General features: G+C 43.0%; 1 protein-coding gene across 3 annotated transcripts in view; it reads right to left on the reverse strand.

Moving 5' to 3' along the window:
• Nucleotides 1-18,325, reverse strand: part of PIK3CG (phosphatidylinositol-4,5-bisphosphate 3-kinase catalytic subunit gamma) — a 33,830-nt gene extending 15,505 nt beyond the window's left edge. Inside the window, exons 1-10 of one of the 3 annotated variants that reach the window (XM_060019847.1) lie at nucleotides 18,281-18,325; nucleotides 14,116-16,122; nucleotides 10,970-11,035; nucleotides 10,632-10,857; nucleotides 9,037-9,140; nucleotides 6,448-6,594; nucleotides 4,957-5,047; nucleotides 3,904-4,034; nucleotides 2,813-2,924; nucleotides 1,460-1,617 (exon numbers count right to left, since the gene is read on the reverse strand). In XM_060019847.1, coding sequence (XP_059875830.1) covers nucleotides 1,460-1,617; nucleotides 2,813-2,924; nucleotides 3,904-4,034; nucleotides 4,957-5,047; nucleotides 6,448-6,594; nucleotides 9,037-9,140; nucleotides 10,632-10,857; nucleotides 10,970-11,035; nucleotides 14,116-16,122; nucleotides 18,281-18,325 — 3,087 coding nt within the window. The other 2 variants (XM_060019848.1, XM_060019849.1) reach the window with 2 other exon arrangements.
• Nucleotides 18,326-19,066: the final 741 nt, after the last annotated feature.

Below are 19,066 nucleotides of genomic sequence, written 5' to 3' on the forward strand. Positions count from 1 at the left end.
TGTCAACAACAGGACAGATGGGCAGTCGTTCTGGAGAAAACCACTGGCCAAAAAGACCTCGTGTCTGCCTGAATGTTCAAATGGCACTATTGCTGCTGTGTTTGTTCAAAGGAGATGAACCCCACCTCCATGAGAGGAGAATTTAGTATTTCCCACCTCCCCTTTAAATGGTAAAACTCTTCCAGGTTTGTGTGTGTGTGTGTGTGTGTGTGTATGTAACCATTTTTCTCTTCCAGGAAATTGTCACAATGTGTGACTTTTAACCTTAAAGAAACACAGGACTGAAACGTGTCAAATCCCTGGAAATAGTCTGAAACCCAGTTGAGTTTACGCAGAAAAACACACTAAAAATCCTAAGACCATCTGGCCACAGAGATCTCAGTTTCTCTGACAACCACCCCTGGAGCTGTGAGAGGGGAAGTGTGGTAACCACCACAACGAAAATCAGCCAGGAGAACAAACAAGCACAGATAGGTTTCAAAACAATACATCCCAGTTCCTGTTCCACTGAAGGTCAAGGCGCATGTCATCTCTCAAGGTTAACATGGTCCTCAAGTAGACACGCAGGAGGAAGAGTCAGTCCTGAAATGCTGGTACAAATCAAACCATGTTTCAGAGGCGCTAAGGGAGGGGGCTATTTAAAGGGAGCCCGAGACCAATGTGCACGTAAAGTAATCACTTGTTGCCTCGACTGATCTGTTTTGTGTTCATATGGCTCTAAAATAGGTATATTGCGGTAGCAATGGCGACTTTTCTGAGTTACGTTCATTCACAGTTATTAAATTTGCAACAGTGAACATTTTACTCCTTGGGTATTTGAAATACCATTTGATAGTCAAAAGTGAACGCAGACCAGGAAGGAATAGAAAGAGAAAGCCGAATGTGGACGCCCCCCACCCAGGGAGCTGGGAGACCAGTGGAGGAGCTGGTGGACAGGTGAGGTGGGACAAGCCAGGGCTCTCAGGACAACCTGTAGTTGAGCTGACGAGGTTTCAAATGAGAGAAGGGACCCTCCTCTACAAAAAGAGACAAGCAAGCATTTCCTGTGTCAGTAACTGATAAATACACACCTGGAGCAAAAATCAAGAGAAGCTCACCATCATTGGCGAGTCCTGAAAAATATATGTAAAATTTGCATCTTCTAGGCAACGTCCTGATTAGGTAAATATTCAAAGGCTAAACCTGCCTGCCAGGAGCTCTTCCTTAAAGCCCTGTCCTTCAGGGCTGTGTCATCCTGCTGTTCTGTATTTGCCAGTCTCACTGATTATGGAATTCTTCTATTTGCTGTCTGGTTTTAGGAGAGGGGCTTACCGAGAAGCATCATTTTGCACTTGGGGAAGGAACAGAGGCGACTGGGGGCAGGGGGTGGGTCACACCCGAAGCGGGTGGGCAGAGTTGAGGGCTGCAGGCACCATCTGGTTGATGTTCCCAGTAGGTGGTCGAGAGGGAGGCCAATTACCTGAAATTTCTGGAAGTGTCGACTCGTCTTCTTTCCAGAAGTCCCCATCACAAACAGGAAGTCTGGAGTTAGCACAAATGGTACTCTCTCTTTATTAATGCCCAGGAAACTTTTGTAATTCCCAAGAATGTGCCCAAAGTCGATATGAAACAGATTTCCTTAAGAGAAGAAAATGTCTGACGTCATTATACTGGCCTCAGCAGTTGCAAACAACACCCTGGTTTGTTCACTTCTTGAAATATTTTGAAGTTGCCTGAAAATGAGCTATCTTGGGTGGGAGAGCTATTTTTACTCTTTGCTTGTGATGTATTTTGTCTTAGCAGGTGTGTGTAGTAGTGGCCACAAAGCACTCTTCGAAACAAGCGTAGTTTTGATATCCTTCTGGTGTTCTTTCAATGACAGCCAAACACCATTAAAAAAATTCTTGTCTCAGAATTATTCTTACAAATATAAACCAAAACTCTCTGGCTTATATGTCATCATTATGCCCAAGACTCTCTTAGGCTCTTTCTGTAACTCAGGAGAGACTGATGTTTTGCTCTGTTTGGGGGAGGGGCAGTCACCTTTTATTTTTGAGTAGCAGGCTAGAAATAAATCATTTTGAATCTCCTTTGGGTCAATTTCTACCACTGTCACCATCACCACCACAATTCCCTTCCTCTCTTCTCATTTACAGAGCTCTCTATCGTATGAATGTTCCATAAGTGCATTATCTCTTGATTCCCACAGGGAGTTGGCGATTTACCCCGATATGGTGTTTTTTCCAGACTCTACTCTTAAATTGGTCCAGATTTCTTAGAGGAAAATGTCATGGTATGCAACCAGTACTGACCACTGTCAGAATGGACAGTGACCCAGTGAAGAAGGCACGGCACTTCAGATTGGAGGGTATCAAGAAAAGGTGACTCTGTTTGTTGCTTCTCTGCACCATCTGGCACTGTTGATCACGCCCACCTTCCTAGCTTTCTAGCTCCTGTCTGGCTTGTCCTTCTTAATTCTCCTTTGCTGCATCTTCTTCTGTTACTCACTCCTGGGTCCTCCGTAGGGTGGTCACAGCCTCTGTGTCGCTATACAATAATGACCTCTAGATCTTTGCTCCAACCTTGAGCTCCATTTAAAAATTACTCTGTGCTGGGGAAGGCAGGGATGGGGGGTTAGTGTTTGGTGGGTACAGAGGTCCCATTGGGGCAGATGAAAAAGTTCTGAAGGTGGATGGTGGTGACGGTTGTACAACAATGTGAGTGCGGTTAATGCCACTAGAGTACACACTTAAAACTGGTTAAAAGGGTAACTTTTATGTTATGCATATCTTACCACAATCAAAAAACATTACTCTATCAAAAACAAACTCACCTGTCTCTGAGATCATAATATTGTCATTGTGTCTGTCACCTATTCCAAGAACAAAGGTTGCCACACAGTAGCCAGCACAGGAATAAACAAATCTCTCCACCGCTGCCTGAAACTAGTTAAAATGCAACCAAATATTAGTTGTGTCCCAACTACAAAGAGCAGCATGAGTCTGTTACAAAGGACTCCCAAAAAGACACTGTTCTGGGAATCATTTTCAGAGAGCAAGTTAGTGGTACCTCATATCGTTAATGTTCTGTCTATTAGGAGCCAACTTGCTCATTGCTCTACTTACATGTTAGGTGAAGATACAATGAATCACAGTAGCATGAGGAGGAAACGACAGTCAAAGGACAACAGTACTTTAATCAAAGGGTTCACTGCCTTTCCATGCATCGCTTGCCAACGCCAATACAGAACCTGTAATGATTCCTCCTTCGTTGGTGAACATATGTTTTGCTTGTGACCACTTAAAAGTACGCACGGGTTCACAAATCCACATTTTAACAGACTAATAAATGCTACTAATTATATTTCCTCCCCGAAAGACTGCTACCCACGCAAATGAGAAGTGCTAATCCTCTACAACAGAATTTTAACCAGCAGCTGAACAGCTTGTGAAGGACTCAGCGGATGTACTTCCGAGGAATGGAAGTGACATTTTGAGCATCCGTAATTTACCATTTAAATTAGGGTGCAGTGGTAAATTATAAATTACTTTTTAGGGTCTGTAGTGTTTCCAGGTAGTAAAGAGTTTATCTGTGGTAACTAAATTTTTCTGCTGAACGACAGAAATAGATGGTCATAAAAAATGCTAACAAGTTATTTCCCAGAACCAAATTTTATGCAAAGCAGGCCTGATAATCAAAGGAGAAGCAAATGCTCAGCGAGGTCTGAGTGAGCACCTCTGTTTTGCACAGATCTGCTGTGTCACCAGGGGAAATTGCTTAAACCCCAAGGAGCGCAGGAGGAAGGTGCTTCACCAGTGAGTCAGGAGGCATGGCACTGGTAGACCCCTTAAAAACATGTCATTATTCTGCTGTATCATGATAACTTGTCAGGAGCCTTCAGAGTAGGGAGAAGCAGGAGCCCACCTTTTCTTCAATAGGGCATTTCTCTTTGAGCCAGTGATTCAGCACTTCATCTTTAAAGGCGCCCGTGTTGCCCACTGTGCTTTGCTGAATCTTGGCGATCGTCGTGGCGTCTTTCACGATCTCGATCATTCCTGCGGGAAGATGCAGAGTCTGATGTGAACTGGGGCTGAGTGCCTGACCCGGAGGAGGAATGGCTGTGTCTTTGTTGAGTGGAGGGCAGAGAGCTTTCTTAACCACAGGGTTATTTTCCACGTTTGTGCTGGTGGTTTTCTTAGGAGGAAGAGAAAGAAAAGGAGGCGGATAGGGAAGTTGTGTGGGACCTGCTTTCACTATCCCTGGATGAAAAGAGGAAAGGGTTGGTTTTGAATAAGCAAAAGCATTAATGTGCCGAACACATCCTTCTTCCCTTGGCAACCTTTGCCTTTTCCTTTTTTAAATTTCAGGGTCAAATGGGAATGATGTTCTCTACTTCTCAAATTGGAAACTTGACTAAAAATCGGTTTGACTGAAATTAAAATGTGAAATGTCTGTAAAAGCACCTAAGAGGAGAGTATGGAATAGCTTTGATAATGTAAAGTCTGGGATGGTGAAACAAGTGACAGATCTTTCCCTCTACTTTGAAATGTTATTTGTGAGAGAGAAGTTTACTGTGCAATGAAACGAGTGAAAATTTAGCGGTGGAGAAGTCAAGAGGAAGGAACAAGTTCTCACTAAAATCACCTCCATGTACAGTCAGTCACAAGGAGTTGAATCAGGCATTCATATATTTTCAACATGTCCGTATTAAACTGAGTCACATGCACCAGCCTTGGAACATCCTCTTCCTTTTTATATGTATTATGATTGTAAATTTTCTGTTATTAAATGCCAACACTGAAGGGATGATGGCCGCTTGGCATGCGGGATCTTAGTTCCTCAACCAGGGATCGAACCTGTGCCTCCTGCAGTGGAAGTGCAAAGTCTTAACCACTGGACTGCCAGGGCAGTCCCATGGGATGGCGGTCTTTTAAAATGAGATGAGCAGTATATTCATCTTCTGAGGTCCCCACGTACCTATTTTGTCGCCAGTTGAAATGCAACCATATGGCAGGAGGCACAGATCCAAAGATTCAGTCTCCCAAATGGACTCCATGATTCGTAGAATCTGGGCATCAAAACACAAAAACGTTTCCATTATAAATATGTATTATTCTTCTCTGTTAAAAACAACAACAGTCTTCTCTGGTAACACAAAACATTGAAGTGAACATAAAATATGTAAGTAACAAATGTACTTTTATTTATCAACCTGGTACTCTAATGTTTCCCTTCCTCGGGAGCCTGTTAATTTCGGTCCCTGAGAGGCACCTTGGGGAAGAGAATAGTTGGATTTCTCTGGGCGTAGGTTTTAGCCATGATTTATCTATTATTCAAATGTTCCTAGTTATGTGTATTTTACCACAATAGAAAAAGTTCCACTCTAACATCTTTACACATTTTTATCCATAAGGCACTCTTGGGCTACAACCAAGGCAACAGTAACGGCGATGATAATGGTAGCTGACATTCACCGAGGACTGTTTTATGTTGATCCTTTTTATTAACCCCCTAGTGTGGGTATGATTACTTTTCCCATTCTTTTTCAGATTCTTTTCCATTATAGGTTATTACAAGATATTGAGTAGAATTCCCTGTGCTGTACAGTAGGTCCTTGTTGTTAATCTATTTTATATATAGTCGTGTGTATCTGTTAATCCCAAACTCCTCATTTATCCCCCCTACCCTTTCCCCTGTGGTAACCGTAAGTTTGTTCTCTATGTCTGTGAGTTTATTTCTGTTTTGTCAATAAGTTCATTTGTATCATATTTTAGATTCCATGGTTTGCCTATTTTAAATAAATCACATGAAATATTAGAAACGGTGTTACTTCTACAGTATTAAACTAGGGTATAGAGAATATTACTTTACAAATCTGCAAAGCTAAAGTTTATGTTAGATAATATGAAAATGATCAGCATTCATACCTTCACCATCCGTCTTCTGTTCTAGTAATCTGTTCACTCTTGTTACGTAACTGCATAAATTCTCCAGTCACCTACCTGTTCACCTTCTCCCTCCTTCCTATCACATCATTCACTTCAGTTTGTGTATGTGGATGTGTACCAAAGGTGATGTATCTAAGGAGAGCATCTGAGAGTGTGTGGCTATGTCTGTGGATATGAATAAAGTGGATACTTGGGGGTAAAATAGGTTTCTATTCCATGTTGCCACACTAGGAATGCGTTGTATAAGAAAGAGGTTAGGGCAGGGAAGTGCATCTGGCTATTTGGGAATGCTGGGTATGCATCTCCTCAGGAATGGACAGAACTGTGAGGCTCACTAGATTTCGTATCTAATGGTCCACGGCTATATTCCCCCAGTGAAAACTCTATTATGTCACCTTTGATCACTGTTCATCATACAAAATAGGAGAATGGAACAGGGTCAGTAGAAGGCATTTTTTTAGATCTAGTACAGAATTCTTGTTTCAGATAGCTGAAAAAAAATTCCTTAACAGCAGCACACCTGTAAAATCAGCATGTCCTGGCGCAGATCGTCGCCGTGTTTAAAGATAATTCCAATTGTTTCATTTGACAGAGCTGTAGGGTCGGCACATTTAAACTCAAGCCACAGGGGCTTTTTCTTGGAGGCCATCACTTTACATTTTTCAATCTGTAAGAAGACAGCCACATGTTTCCCACACACAATTGAAGACACATTGTGGAGATGCACACCCTCTTGCAAAGCATCTCTGTAAACATCTAGGACAAAGTCCCAGTTGGAAAAGGATTTTCAATGATTGGGTAAAAATGCAGAAGGCATTTTCACCAAATCCAAAAATGCTAGTGAGAGCAAGTTACAACACTTAAACCAGTGGTTCTCAAAGTGTGTTGCAAGGAACCCTAAGCATCTGTGGGGGTGCCTAAGAGGTGTGGCATATCCCATCCTCTGTATACCCCCCTCCCGTAGGACTCTTGTCCCCTCTAACAAAGAGCAATTGTGCTGTTGTTTGTCTATACATATCTGGCCTCCCTCTAAGAATTAGTTTGAAAAAGAAAAAGAGTTCTATTGCTACCATAGTGTCTAAAAATGGTTGTCAAAAATCAGATGCAGTCTAATTCCAGGCCAAATGCAACAAGATGAAATTTAACAGCAATAGATGAGACTCTAGCACTCCGGCACAATGCCTGTCCCCTCCCCCAAACCCCCATACGTCGAAATAAATTCAAGGTGGGAGAAAGGTGGTTTAGCAGCCACTCATTCAAAAAGAGAAAATCTTAGGAGTTTTAGCCGAAAGTGAATTCACCAAGGATCAAAAATGTGACGTGGTCTTTAAAAAAAAAAACAAACACAATTTGAAGCTGTATTAATATATCATTATTCCTACCAATTTCTGACTTCAAAAGGACAGTGGATAGTGTGTGCTTTTGCTAGAGAGCGAGTTTACTGCTAATTGTATATAAAATTAAACATGGATCAAAGACTTAAATGTGAGATTAAAACTTCTAGGAAAAAATATTTGCTACATTGAATTAGGCAGTGTTTCTCAACTTTGGCACTGCTGACATTTGGGGCTGGATAATTGTTTGTTGCAGCGGGGACTGTCCTGTGTATCGTAGGATATTTAGCAGCACCCCTGGGCTCTACCCACTGGATGCTAGTAGCATTCTCCCGGTTGTAACAATCAAAAATGTCTCTCGGGCTTCCCTGGTGGCGCAGTGGTTGAGAGTCCGCCTGCCGATGCAGGGGACACGGGTTCGTGTCCCGGTCTGGGAGGATCCCACATGCCGCGGAGCGGCTGGGCCCGTGAGCCATGGCCGCTGAGCCTGCGTGTCCGGAGCCTGTGCTCCGCAACGGGAGAGGCCGCAACAGTGAGAGGCCCGCGTACCGAAAACAACAAAAACAAAAACAAAAAATGTCTCTGGACGTTACCAAATACCCCTTGGTAGAGGAGGTGGAGGTCCACCCCTGGTTACTGGATGAAGCAAATATTTCTTAGGCCACGAAATTCATGAAGCATAAAAGAAAAAGTGATAAATTGGACTTAATCAGAATTAAAACCTTCTGCCGCAGACTGGGAGAAAATATTTGTGAACTATATGCCTGATAAAGGATTTGTATCCAGAATATATAAATAACTCGTAAATAAGAAGGTGGTAACCTAAATTAAAAGTGAATGGAAGATATGAATAGAAACTTCTCAAAAGAAGATGGAAACTTATCAAAAGCACATGAAAAGATGCTCAGCATCACTAGGGAAATGCAAATAAAAACAACAGTGAAGTACCACTTCATACCCATTTGAATGGCTAAAATTAAGAAGACTGATGATAACAAGTGTTCTCTAGGATGTGGAACAATCAGAACTTGCACACATTGTGGTGGGAAGATAAAATGGCACGGTTGCCATTATAAAATGGAAAACCAGTTTGGCAGTATCTTATAAACACACACGTCCCTTCTGACCCAACGATCTCACTGTTAAATATTTACTCAAAAGGTGAATGGAAAACAAATTGTGGTATAACCATATAAGGGAATATTACTCAGTCATAAAAAGGGACAGATCACTGAGACACACAGCAACATGGATGGATCTTCAGAGCATTATGCTAAGTAAAAGAATCCATATACGAAAACTACATACTGTATGATTCCACTTCATGACATTCTAGAAAGGGCAAAATTACACGATAGAAGACAGATCCGTCATCCGGGATGGAGGATGGAAGGAGGAAGGGACTAACCGCAAAGGGATATGAAAGAATTTTTTCTATAAATTTCTATGGAAATATTCTATATCTTCATTGTGGTGATATGGTTGTATACGTTTGGCAAAACTCCTTGAACTGTACACTTGCAATGGATACATTTTATTGTATACAAATGTTTTCTCAAGAAAGCTGATTTAAAACAAAATGGATGGAAGATTGCCTGGTGTTGAGGTTTTTAGTATCTAGCAATTAGGGAAGGGCTTGATGGAAGCCCATCTGGGGACTTTCCACCTTCCCTGTCTCTCTATAAACGTCAGCTTTTATCCACTAGGCCCAGGAAAGCAGGCAGAGCCATCGTCAAGACATAAAGACCAGGGAGAGACATCAACGCGATACCTACCACCAGGGCTCCTGCTTTCAGTCCAGGGTCATATGGAACTCTGAAGCTTTGGGGGAGATTCAAATTCTGTAGGATTTCAAGCTTTTGCTTAAGTTGGGAAATAACTGTAATTGTCAAATGCACACAAGAGTTACATGAGTTCAAGAAATCACCAATATCATCTCTAACATTTCCTGAGGCCGCAGGTATTGACAACATTCTATATATTTGGTAGGGTGAGGAATAGAAGAAGAGGGGGTAGGTTTCTGTCTTTGAGGAACTAACCATTGAGGGTGGCAGGGTAAGTCAGGCTTCCTGGGAGCAACAGAGCCATGTACACACATTACAAGAGGGGACAGAAATATCTGAATATATATGGGATACCCAGACAGTCAGAGGGAGAAGGATGCTTTATGGATAATGGTAAGGAATTACTGTAGTTTTCTTTCCAACGTGTGAAGCTTTAAACTGCCATCTGATTTGGGAAACAGGTATCGGAAGACCATATTAAATGGAATTCGGTTAGGGTTTGGGAAATTCTTTTCAGAAGAGGAAGTTAGGTTGTGTGGAGGCAATATGATAGTCTCAAAATTGTGAAGGCAAAATACATAAATTAAAAATTACTGCCTATTCCCAATAAAGATGTTAAAAAAGAATAAAATTACTGCCTGGGTACCAGACAGACTGGAGGCTGGTACAAATGTTGCTCTTTCTTTCTTACAATAAAAATAAAAGCAAGATTATTATTACCATTATTATTTTTAGAAGAGACCATTATTGGTTTATTGGAAAAGATTCAAAGGCAAAAATGGCAAGTCAAAATATTCAGAAGTTTAAAATACTCGCTGAGTATGTTTGTGAGTGTCCATTATGAGCCATAGTGGTGGATCGAGATATACAAACGTGAATAAGAGATAATTCCTAGCTTCAAGGCTCATACAGTTTAACAGACCAGAAAGATGTGTTAATGAGTTTAATTTAATGCAGTAACAACCAAAACCTATGGGAATACAGATAAAGAGTGATTAACTTTCCTAAAGCAGGGGCTGAGGGACAGGATTTCTTAGGGATAAGAAGACAACATTGGAACACAGAGGAGGTGATATGTATGTTTTTATAGAAAGTACATATATAAAAAAAATATATGTACATATAGCTATATATGATGTATATGTATACATATACACAAAAAATTTAAAATAACTTCTCAATAATTCATTACTTTAAAAGACTGAGGACTTGAAAATTAGACGCATGTATTGAAAGATGGGGAAGAAAAGATATTTGGAAATAACTAATCTTTTTTGTGTGTGCATAGTTGCTCTTAAAAAATACATCTTACATCTGCATAATGCTGTTTTAAGTTTTCAAAGAGTTTAACATCTATTATCATACGTACATCATTAAAATATATATGTAGTTTTAAAAAATATTAACTTGTAAAGGGGGAACTTTAAATTTGCTGACTCCGTGAAGACAGAAGATTAAAAAATGTATCCTTGGCTACCTTGAGGAAGGTGCGACTTGCGTTCCAGAAGGAAGAAGGATCACAGGAACGATGGCATTTGGAGACAAAGGCATTTGGAAAGAGAACCAAGAGAACAGAGCCACCGTACCTTGGGAACTGACGTCATACTTTTCTGCAGAGAGCGATTTAATATCCATGGTGACCTTTTGTAACATGTCAATTACTTGGACTTGCTGGGTGAAGTCGTGCAGCATGGCCGTGCCGCAGCCCCTCAGATAGGCTTCCAGGATCACTGCAAACCTCTGCTGATAGTGTCTGGACTGGGCGATCTCACTTCTCAAGAACCAAAATAAGAAGTGACCAATTCGTTTGTTCTGAGGATGAAACCAAGAAGGTTGCCATTATTATGACTAACGCTCTAGATCTATCAGCCAATTCTCTGTAACTTTTTAAACGTCACGCTCTTATCGAAATGGAAGTACTTACTCTTAAACCACGCTTCAGCAGAAATCTGGCAAGGGCGCTGTCATGGTATGGTTCAAATTTCACAGCCTAAAGGAAGAAAACATTGGCATTTGTGGGATTGCATTCTCCATTGATTAATCGGGAAACAGGAAAGGGAGAAAAACTGGTGCTCTGCCTTAGTGGGTTTGTATGGATAGGGCGACGAGAATCTGAACAGTCACTTAAGTTCAATCCTTTCTTTTCAAGGACAGTTTGGGCCAGGGTGAACCACTTGCGGAAGGACCAGGATTGGAAGCCAGAACTCCTGACTCACAATCACGTGCTTTTGATGACTTCAGAGGTGAAGAGGTGAGGGCTTTTGTTCCCATGAAGGCTTACCTGATTTGTTGGAAAGAGAGAAGGGAAAGATGGAGATGGCTATAACACATCTATGAAGGTGGAAGGGAAGAAAGGTTGTTGGAAAGAAAATAGACAGTGGGGATATTGTACATGCAGGGAGAGAAATGTTTGTTAAATGTGGAGATCCTAAAAATCCTATAGCTTCTCTTCTCAAGTTGTGTGGTTGGCCTCTCACTGGCAAGTCACTGTGCTGCCTCCCAGGTTCTTACTGCAACTGGTCATTACTCCCTGCCATGACGCAGTGCATACAGGGCTATTGGTCTGAAAATCTCTTGTTTTATCTGGTTCCTCAGGTTCAGCAGTGTGTAGTAGTTTTCACATCACTTGGCTAATAACAGAGATAGTCACATAGGTGGCAGCTCTGTGACTGAGGAAAAAGAACCAATGACAAGTGAAAAATAGGGGCTGGACCGAGAACAGGGCCCAGGTGGGTGGCTGTCCCCAGCTCGCCCCCCACCCCCACCCCCGCCCGCTGCAGCCTAGCCAATTAAAAATACAAAAGAATTAAATCCTGGTGGGTGCATGGGTATTTGTTACACCGGTCTCTACTTTTCTGCAAGTCTGCAATAGTTCATCATTTTAAAAGCAGTAAGACTCACAAAAATTGATTATTAGACATGCACATGTAAAATTATAGGGTAGATGTCATGTATAAGCATAAAGAGAGGTTTAAAATTAAATATCTCAGAGTATCTCCTTTATAAATAGATACGGTCTATCCTGTTTTCCTAAGAAATAAGAGATATTCCCATTCCACTTTATGTTTTAGGGCCTGGGGGCGTTTGGGTATGATTTCCAATCCTTACTCTGGTTTTTCAGTTTGGAAATGATCAGAACAATCCTAACTGGATAATATTTCAGTTATCCCCATGCTTTCAAAGGTGAGGTGTGCTCTCATTGGTGCCACGGTAGCTGCAGCTAAGCTCTTCATTCTGAGCCTGTGGCTAGTTAGCCACCAGTAGTCACTTCAGAAATGTTAAGTTTCTAACCCAAACGTGAGCCTTTCTGACATTCTTTGTGTTTCACTTCTGTAAAGATGATGAAGATCTCAACCAGGAGACCATTTTAATTAGGAATGAATGAGTCATTTGGCCATATCTGCAGTGTCTCAAATAGTTTTACAAATGACTACTTCTTCAAATTTAGGACCACAGATTCAATGTTAATATTACTTATTGACCTCTTTCATTTAAACATTTCCAAGAAGAACACTATTCATTTTCCAACTCTGCAAAGTTTACTTGTGAAAATGACAGTGGAAAATAATTCATGATCGCCTTGGAACTTGGAACAGATCTCGTGCAAATTTGTGTCATGTTCTTTTTGTCATGGAGAGCTAGAAAACTGAGGAGACTTTGATTTTTCTAAAATTTTCAGTAGCGTTTATGCCAGCCTCTGAACTCATGGAAGATGAAAATATCGGTTCTATTTGATAGATGAAAGCAAAGGCCAAATATAACGTTTCAAGTATCTGCCTAAGGGGAAGGTGAAGATTCAAAGTTGAGAGTATCCAAAATTCGCATCAGAAAACTTCAGAAACTTCCTATAAATACAGATAATGATTAGACAGTTTGGTGTCCACCGGTCAGCCTGGCTAATCCTAACCATCTCAGATCAAACATCACCTACTCAGAACTGTCCCTGGCTTCCTCAGTCTCAATCAAGTGTCCCCAGCACCCCTGACTCTTTTCTCATAACACTCTGTAGCTTTTCCCCAAAGTGTCTGTCACAACGTGTTACTCAATATCTGCCTGTATGTGTACTCATTTGGTGTCGGTCTTCATGCACCACAAGCTACACTAGGGCAGAGTCCAGCCCTGTTTTGATCACTGCTCTATATCCAGCAACCAGAACCGAGGAAGCATTCAGTCTGTGCTGTTGAATTCATGAATGAACACTTCTGCTCTCTAAAATTGAATTCCCTTCCAAGTCCTTTCCTTCCTCCTGTCAAGCAGCACAATATGATTTGAGAATGGCTACCGTGAGCAAGAGAACTCTTCCTCCTTTCTTTAACGTCCTAAGGAAACCCTTGATAATTTAGTCGAGGGTTTAGCAAATGATTTAGTCTCTCTGGACCCCAAGGAAAGGCATGTGGAGAGCAGTGGACACACAGTACCAGACCTATCTAAAGAGAGCGGCTTTCAAGGTCCCATGCAGATATGAGATGTTACTCTATGAATTGTGATAAAGACAATCAGAGAGTATGACGTTTTTCCTCTAGGACACACTATCCTGACACTGCTGGGTTGATGCCAGATATTGGGACGCAGTGAAAAGAGCAGGGCCAGGAGTCAGACCTCCTGGGTTTGAATTTGACTTTCAAAGTACGTGACCTTGGGCACATTACTTAGCCTCTCTGTGCCTCAGTTTCCTGATATATAAAATGCAAATATTAACTTGACCTCTATCATCGTTGTTGGGAGAGTTAAATGTGATAATACACGAAAAGCATGTAGGTCACCTGCAGCCTTGGCACAAGGGAGCATTCGATAAGTCAAGTCTATCATTGATACAGTAAATGAAAACAAAGTATTCCCACAGGAACGGTTCTCCTAAAAAGCAGAAATATTAATGTCATCAAAATGCTTGTCAACAAGCCCTCAAAGACAGTAAAAAAGTAAGTGGAACAGTTTACTACTTTTTGAGGTAGTTTCATTAGATCTCCTTTGACTGGTCGTGACTCTCTAGACGAGGGGCATTGGAAGACAGCTGAATGGGGCACCTGTGCATATGCAAATAAACCCCTTGAGATGAGTGCATCCCCCTACCTGGACCAGCTGCAGCAGGTAATGTAGCACGTCATCGTCTTCCAAGCTCTCCAGTTTCTGAACTGCAATGGCTCTTACGTTTTCATCCGAAAAGTTGCAGTCCAGGAGTTGCATTGTTAATCCAACATCCAAAGCACTTTGATCCCAGACCTCCCTTCTGGCTAACAGTTGATACGTTTTGGCCACAATTTCTTGCTGTCCCCATTTCACTGAGCTAAAGAGCTTAGGATACGCTTTGGGATCCTTCAGACTTTCATATCTGAAATGCCAGAGCAACTCTTTGTCTTCGGCTGTGAGAGGGTTAAGGGGATCAGTGGCTATGATCGCCTCTAGTTGCTTCCGAAGCTGATTGGGCATTTCTGCTCGAACCCGGTCCCCTTCCGGGTCAGGGGTGGGCCGATGCTTAGGCAAGGCTATGGGGTGACAGTAATTGTCCAGAAGAATGGAGATGGACATTGAGTTCTCCTTGTCCGGGTTGGTGGCAGACGTGAGCTTGTCAGCATTGATGCTGCCATGGTCTTCCGCCTTCCCGGATAGCTGCCACATGTGGAGCACGTACTCCCCGTGGCGCAGGAGGAACCGGTGGTCTATGAGCAGCAGGTTCACGTAATACAGAAGCTGAGCTTTGCCTCTGGACTCGGGACTGGGAGTCTCCGCAGAGGCCTTACCAGACAGAGCTGGAGCTTTGCCGCAGTAGATCTGGAGGTTCAGCAGAGCCCCTTTGGGTAAGTCTTTGATCTTGATACTGAACTCAAGCCACACATTCCACAGCACCTCCTCCGTGAAGGGTTTGGGGCTGGTTCTCCTTTGGCAAAGGACTTGCTGCCCATACTGGATGTTTGCCTCCACAAAAACCGTGAGGTCCGCGTTCCGGGGCAGGACAGGGATATCAATGCCTCTGATTTTTACCCTGAACTTGCGGTCACAGTCCCACAGGGACACGGTGAACACGCTCTCGTGGTCCTTCCCGTGGATGGTCAGCTGCTCGTGGTAGCCGGTGACTCCCGTGCAGTCGTCCACCAGCGGCCACTCTTCCTTCCTCACCTCGTCTAGGGCTGGGTCCGGCGGAGTGTCAAGCACCAGGTGAATCTCTTCCCCGTTCTTGAGGCACTGCCTCACCCACTGGAAGTTTCTGATGGGCGTCTCACCCACCAGGTACTCATCCCGGCCACAGACGCGCAGCACAAAGTCCTGTTCGTTCTGGCTTTCAGGGATATCCATCAGGGACTTCTTCTTGGCCATCTTGGTAAAGAAGCTCTGGAGGATGGTGCCCGGGGTGTCATCGGCTGAGACCTTGATGGTCTGGCTGGTGGTGCTGCGATGAATGACAATGAAGATGTAGTTGTTGGTGATCTTCTTCAGCAGGTACTCGGGGAGGGGCTTGGACGTCACCCAGGGGTGCATGGCGTAGAGCTTGGTGTCGCGGCCGGCCACCTCGGCCATGCGCGGGCTCACCAGGCGGCGGCGTGTGAACTCCAGCTCGTCGTCGTGCACGTTGCTGACGTCGGTGACGTCGTAGCCAATGAGGGCCGTGAGCTGGCGCTGGAAGGCCAGCGTCTCCTCCGAGGGCGCGAGCCTCTGCACCACGTGGATCTGCCCGGGGCTCCGGTGCAGCACCTTCCAGTAGCGCAGGCAGTCCAGGGTCTGCACCACCTGGTACTTGTCGTAGATCTCGTACCACTGCCCCTTCTTCTGGTAGAGCAGGAGGAAGTGGTCGGGGCTGAGCCGGTGGTAGAAGTCGGCGGCCACGCTGGTCTCCAGCGCGCGCAGCCACACCTGGGCCTTCATCTGCTCCACGTTGCCGTGGCCAGCCACGTGCAGCAGCGCCGTTTCGGGGGTCTTGGTGTTGCGCTGGCTGGTGGGCAGCACAAACTCAATGGGGATGAGCTCCATGGAGGACAGGCTGGCCGCCGCGCTGCGTGGCTTCATCCTCCGGCGCCTGCGGCGGTTGTCCTCTCTCAGCACCACGTGCTGTTCATGGTTCTCCAGCTCCATGCCCTCTGCGACCTGGGAGCAGAGAAACAGAGGGCTCGGTTACAGGGCAGGTACTTGCCCTTTATGGTTTCCCGCGAGCTGGCAGAAGGAGAAGGTGTAGACGAATGACAAGGACGTGCGCACGAGGATACCGGGGCTTTGGAGTCGGGGCCCAGGAATCCTGGTCCCCAACACTTAGAATCTGGGGGATGAGCCCTTTAAATAATCTCTGAGCCTGTTTCCTGTCTGTCAAATGGGGTTAGCAGTGCCTCAGAGGGGTGAGTAAGGTGACAATTAAATGAGGTAATATACTTGTTGAGTATGGGCCATGGGTCGATGGGGATTCAATAATCATTCTCTGTGCTTTCATTGCGTTTGAAAATTGAATTTTAAAAGAGCGAGGTAAAGCACTGATCTCGCACTGTGTCTGACCTGCTGTAGTAGTTCTCAGTGGTAATTGTTGTTAAGCATACTGAATTGCATGGATGAGTCAGATTATCCAGTTAAAGGATCATGTCCTGGTTTATAAGGTGCAATGTGAGGTGCTGAAAACCCCCCTCTGAAAAGAGGCCTTTGACTTATTTCCTCTTCGTTTAGTCTCATTTGTCTCCTAGGGGACCCAGACACCTTACCCAACTGGCCTCTCAGTCCCTTTTCAAACTTTCTGGATCAGGTATCTCCTCCCTAGTCAACTTCCTGTTTTTGTTTTCTTTTCATTTTTTTCTTTCTTGTTAGGAGAGGTAGTCATTTCATTGATAAAACTCAGAAAGATCAGAATTGGTGAAGTTGCGCTCAAGAACATTTGCAGATATTTAAAACTGTGAATCATGAAATGTGTAAGCATCGTGGCTGTCACTGCTCCGTTAGGGCAGTATCTTAGGGGAGTCCCCAGGGCTGTACTTTCCAAATATGAACATTCAGATAATTTTAACTTTGTAACCAGTTCATCCCATCTGCCTCTGGAGAAACCACAGGATGGAAGGAAGGACCTGCTTTTGGGCCCCAATCGATTATTTAACTTCTTTTTGCTCTAATATTTTCATCTCTATAACGAGAATTCACCAATTTATTCTCAACAATTTATCCACTGTACCTTCACAAAGCATTTAAGTATAAATGTGACTTATTGCAGTAAGAAACTCTCCAAATAAGGATTGACATGCTAAACATCTTAAAATTGAGATATGAGTAAGGTATTTTGACTTTACTATTTAGTATCCTTTAACATTTTGTAAGATGTTCTAAATAAGAATCAACTAGTGAAACAAAAATTAATGTTTCAGAAAATATTATTTACTTCTTAAAGGACTAATGTTAGTGACACTCATATATACTTATTTCCTTAAGAAATAGTGGAGCATTTGACACATACCAGAAAGGAGAGTTTGATTAAAGGGTAAGAAAGGCAGGTTTCATTAGATCCAAACTTCTGTACTCGGCTTAAACTTACTTTTAAAGTCAGTAGTCCCTCTCTTAAAATATTATGAAGTTACACTTAGTAAACACATGAAATCAACTGTCCCAAAGGACTGTCTCTTACAGCTTAAGACCTTCACTATTTGCTCTTTTGCTACTTTACATAATAACAAAGAAGAGAACTGTAAGTTATGTGAATATTGGCACTAACTTGAAATAAAATAGGTCCAAATTTAGGCAACATGCAAATACACAGCAATCACTTCTGCCTCCATGACATCAAGTAGACTTACAAGATACGAGGTGCAGAAGAAAACTGGCTGACTCAATACTCACTGCTTTCCTTCATGGTTGAGGCTGTGAAGCTTTCTCCTTTTACGAGAAGATGTTAGAAACACTGTTCAGTACACTAATCGCGAAGAGTGCACTTGTAAGAACGTGAAGGCTGCTGACACAGCCCCCCGTGCCCTCCCTCTTCCTCCCAAACAAAAACAAAAAAGGACCGATGCACCTGCAAAGCTATTGCCGGAACCTTGTGGATATCCACACACAAGGGTTGGACTAGACAATGAAACAGACATTCAGTGGCAGTATCATCAGATGAACGACAACAGTTCCAGATACAAATCTGGCTGAGAAGGAAGTGTCACTATGCCGAGTCAGACCCAACAAAGGGCAAAAAATAGAAGGAAGCAATACCTGATAAAGCAGCGGAGGTGATGATGTTGAAGGATCATTTGTTTAATTTCTGAAAACAAAACAAATTCAAACCTACCCAGTGTGCTTCTAAACTCTTCCGCTTTTCTGGGTCTCCCTTCATATCCAGATGCAGAGGAAGTGTTGCAGTTACCAGGAAGGAAGTTTTAACCAAGTTGATTATACGTGTGATTGCTCATTTAAAAAGTGTCAGAAATGCACTTCCTGTTGAAGCACACAGAGCCCAGCACGAACGTGAGCTAAGTTGACTATATATTTTTTACTCTTTGAACTAATTTTGTAAAAAGTGTGAGAGTGGAAATGAATTAAAATGATGTAGAGCTAAATCAAAAATACATTCATGAGACACAAACACACAAAATGTCTTTCTGGCTGGTTCACAGTAGAAGGAAAGGCCTCATAGCCACAATATTAGAGAAAGAGCCCGGTGGGAAGATTTTTACTTATATTTTTATTTTTTTTAAAACATCTTTATTGGAGTATAATTGCTTTACAATGTTGTGTTAGTCTCTGCTGTATAACAAAGTCAATCAGCTATATGCATACGTATATCCCCATATCCCCTCCCTCTTGCATCTCCTTCCCACCCTCCCTAACCCACGCCTCTAGGTGCTCACAAAGCACCGAGCTGATTCCCCGTGTGATGCAGCTGCTTCCCACTAGCTATCTATTTTACATTTGGTAGTGTATATATGTCCATGACACTCTCTCACTTCATCCCAGCTTACCCTTCCCCACCCCATGACCTCAAGTCCATTCTCTACGTCTGCATCTTTATTCCTGTCCTGCCCCAGGTTCATCAAAACCTTTTTTTTTTTTTTAACATTCCATATATGTGTTAGCG

The sequence above is a fragment of the Delphinus delphis genome, chromosome 9 (assembly GCF_949987515.2).
Source record: "Delphinus delphis chromosome 9, mDelDel1.2, whole genome shotgun sequence".
Taxonomy (NCBI): domain Eukaryota; kingdom Metazoa; phylum Chordata; class Mammalia; order Artiodactyla; family Delphinidae; genus Delphinus; species Delphinus delphis.